This window comes from Antrostomus carolinensis, unplaced genomic scaffold (assembly GCF_000700745.2).
Source record: "Antrostomus carolinensis isolate BGI_N321 unplaced genomic scaffold, ASM70074v2 scaffold5062, whole genome shotgun sequence".
NCBI lineage: Eukaryota > Metazoa > Chordata > Aves > Caprimulgiformes > Caprimulgidae > Antrostomus > Antrostomus carolinensis.
The window spans coordinates 3,802-7,606 of NW_010297430.1; the positions used below are offsets into that span (position 1 = coordinate 3,802).

The 3,805-nt window shown below is 40.7% G+C and overlaps 1 protein-coding gene across 1 annotated transcript in view; it reads right to left on the reverse strand.

Annotated features, from left to right (window-relative positions):
* Positions 1 to 3,202: 3,202 nt before the first annotated feature.
* Positions 3,203 to 3,805, reverse strand: part of CIDEA (cell death inducing DFFA like effector a) — a 6,885-nt gene continuing 6,282 nt past the window's right edge. Inside the window, exon 4 of the mRNA XM_010162104.1 lies at positions 3,203 to 3,494. Coding sequence (XP_010160406.1) covers positions 3,362 to 3,494 — 133 coding nt within the window. The 3' untranslated portion in view covers positions 3,203 to 3,361. The remainder of the gene's footprint in view (positions 3,495 to 3,805) is intronic.

Sequence of the window (3,805 nt, forward strand, 5' to 3'; positions counted from 1 at the left end):
TGAGTCAACAAGATCAAGTACTTCAGTGAAAATTCCTTTTTTGGTAACTAGAGAGTATGGCTTGGTGCATTGTCAGTAAGTGATGCAAAGCAACAGGCAAAAAGGGCCAGTTCAAGCAAGGAGGCAGTAAACATGTTCCACACCTTCAACATGTCAGTGCTACCAACAGTAATAAGGGCAGATTAATTGAGCTTATGGAAAGAAAAGCTAAAGCTAAAAATGTCAAGTAGAAAAGCTAGCTGCTTCTCTACATACTTGCAGTTAAGAGCCTGTACTTTTAGTTTCTTGTCTCTTACAAGTGGTGTACAATATCTAGGATCTAATTTTCTGAAAGCTAGATAATGCTGAAGTTGTTCTTTGCTGTGTACCACATACAGCTGAAGTAAAAGCTATGCCTCCTAAGCAGTTTGGGGGGCAGGGGAGGGAAATCAAACCGGCTTCAACTCATAGAATTACAAACTCCTCCAGTTTGACCCAAAGCCAGAACTTTACCCCTAGAAAGAAGTTGATATAGTAGTAAATTTAATTCCCCAAATACTAAGCCTGTGGCAAAACCCAGATTCAGAAGCAATAAAACTTTCAGACACTTACAACCTTCCAAGACACTTCTCCCATTCTGAGAAAATATCAAAGCTGAATTACTTTGTTCAGCTGTTTGCATTTTGAATTAGTGAAGGGAGATGCTCTGAGATGGAGACCTTGCAGCTCACATGACCTTCAGCAGCTCAAGTTTTAAGTGTTAAGCTGCCAAAGAAGCAGCTGCCTAAAGACATTGTGAATTCATACTGAGTTAGCCTTTTAGATCACATTAGGTTCTAAGATAGTGCCACTGGAAACAATGGAGTGTTACTTGTGTAACAATTGCCTCTGGCTATAGAAGGGTGGAATTTGAGATCTGCACAGTTCAGACTTGCAAAAGCTTTGTATTACAGATGTCAAAGAGGCATTTCACACAAATTAATGCAATATTGAACTATGCAAGGTTTTTTTGTTTTGGCCTTTTAAATGTTGGTACTCCCACCATTAGCAACATACGTATTCTTAGGAGCATTACACAGAATTCCTAGAGATGTACTTGTTTTAATAGAATAAATGGTCCTTAAAAGCTGAAAGAGTTAATGACAAAGTCCTTGCAATGCATCAGTTAAATGCAGTTCCTTGATAGAGGTTAGAAAGACTTTGGCCAGCAGTTATCACTGATATATGGCATCAATCACTTGGAGCAGGAGAGAGTGGTGGTAAAAACAATACAGATTAAGTATAAAGCTTCCATTTTAACATAACCTCTTCCTTATTACTCACAGAACAGTTTGTTGTTTTCCTCTGAAGGAAACCTGACAGTGCTGCAAGTTACAGGTATTCTTCCCTGGGTGAAATTAGGAAAAAAAACAGTCCTCCCCTTGCCCAGAGCTGTGTGCCCTCCCCACCTCCAGCAAACACTAAGGAGTAGATGGGAAACAACAGAAATCAGGAGAAAAACCCAAGGTTTTTCTTAGCTGTCTACTTATTTGTAATACCTTTACTGAAGAGACAGGTGGAGACCTGTCCATGAATCCATTTCACACTTGGATATAGGCTGCTTTTCATCACAGAGGTGATCTGAAAGATGCAGCTCCAGCTGGCTAAGTCACACCCATAAAGGGAAGGCAAAAATAAGCATATGAAGGTGAAAAATTTGCAGATATAAGTGAGAGCAATATTCCTACATATTAGTTACATTTGAAGTGAATAGACCCAGCTGACAGGTCAGAATGGATCCCACCAACCATGATGCTTGGTCTTGTCAGTCCACCTCCTCCTCTTTTAACAGATTAGGCTTTCTTCCAACTAACCAGTGCAGTTGATGCTCTCAGTGAATGGACTCCTGTCTCAGCAGAGGCATGGCAAGGACTGTGGGGTCCACGTTGGTCCTTTTCCCTTTTGCTCCCACTGCTTTCTTCCTCTGCCCCACTTGTTCACTCTGTCACCAGAGTTTCTTTTCCTAGATGGCACCTGCAATCAGGTCAGACATTACCTGTATCTGCTGTCTCCTTAACAGCTTTCAGTCTCAATCAAGAATATTAACAACTTACTAAAATTCTTCATTAGCAAGCAAATAAAACCCTCAAAAGCCACACCTATGAACAACTCAAGTTGGGCTTTTTCCCTTTGGCAATGGGAGCTTGTATTTTAACACAAGATGCCTAGCACTGCTTGTTTTCCAGTTTTCTACACCATTAAGGAAAAGCTTCCTGGAAGTTGGTCATACTAGCAGTTCACTAAACTATAGAAAACATTCAGCACAATTCTACCTAAGGATTAAAAAACTTTGCCCGTGGGAGGGCAACAGCTTGTCTTGGGAGACTATAAGCCAGCAAATACTCAGTTTAGAGCATATGTGTGTTACACAAGATCAGTGCCCTGCTGCTCTCCCCTGAATACAGGGGCATCAAAATCCAGCATCTCTTACAGATCCATACTACAAGTACCTGAAGTACAGCTTGGGATGTAGTGTCATCTCGCAACTGAACAGAAAAAACTACAGAAGTGATGGTTTAATCCCTGAAGGGAGCTTCAGCAGGTTGCTTGTAAGCCATACGCTTGAAACTATGGCAAATTATTCGGTACTTCAGGTAGAACTGGACAGACCCATTAAAGAAATACAAGTTTCTTCAGCTGGTATGAGCTATACTAACCTGAACTTTCTGTAGATTTGAATAAAAGTATAAAGAGTTAAAATTAAATAGTTTTACATCTTTAAAGGGAAGCACAGCTAAATTTTAAGCTTCTGACGAGTAGTTGCACTTTCCCCAATTAGACTTCATAAGAGTGGTCAGTCACTGAACCAGGATTGAATTGTATAGTGTATTTCCATCGGCAGCAGAAGTAAGTACACTTCACCCTTTTGTACCTCAATGCCAGCAGGACACTAATACCAGCACTGTTGAGGATTACAAGCCAAAAAAACACAGCTCCTGTGCTTTACAGCCCAGTCTGTTCAGAAGGCAAGTAGACAGCCATGAAAAAAAAAAAACCAACAACCACATTATGTTTTGATTGGTGCAAGAAATACCCCCACTTGTTACAAAGCAAGCAAGTTTCCAAGTATACTTACTCTCCATTTTGAGTTGCTGGGGCAAAAACCTGCCCTCTCTCCTTTTACCAAGTTCTCAGATATTAATCACCCATCCTTTTGCTGTGTTAAGAGCCCGTGAACATAAACCACTTATTTTATGACTAAGGCCTACAAGGATTCCCAAATGGGAAAAATGTTAGTTCACATCAGTGGACATCCCCCTACTACAGCATAATTACAATCAAAACTGGGCAAGAGAATGTCTTTAAGCAAATGGATCCGATATCAGAAGTGCAGCCGTGTTCGCTACTCCCGCCTCGATCTTGTACACGTGCCATCTTCATCATATTCACCCATCAACTGCAACATATATGTTCCAGTATAAAGAAGAAACTGTCCAGTTACTTGTGCTGCATAGGACATTAGCTGAAGCACCTTCCTAGAAGAAAAGCCATTTGTTTAAAAAAATTTCACCAACATTGCCCCATCCCCCTCGCCCCCCAAGACCTTTAGGATGAGTTAGGTAGATATACTTAAGAACTCTCTCATTCCTCCTCACTTCTAAGAGGCTGGTTATTTTTCTACCTTCTTTACAGCAAATATTTACAGAAAACTATTGACACGTTGGTAGAGACAGAAAACACATTTAACAAAGCAAGCTGTCATCCTGTTAGACATTTACAAGCCTTCTGCAAAGGCCATTACTCAAACTACCAGAGCACCACTGAAGACTTAACTTTGCCTGGGAGC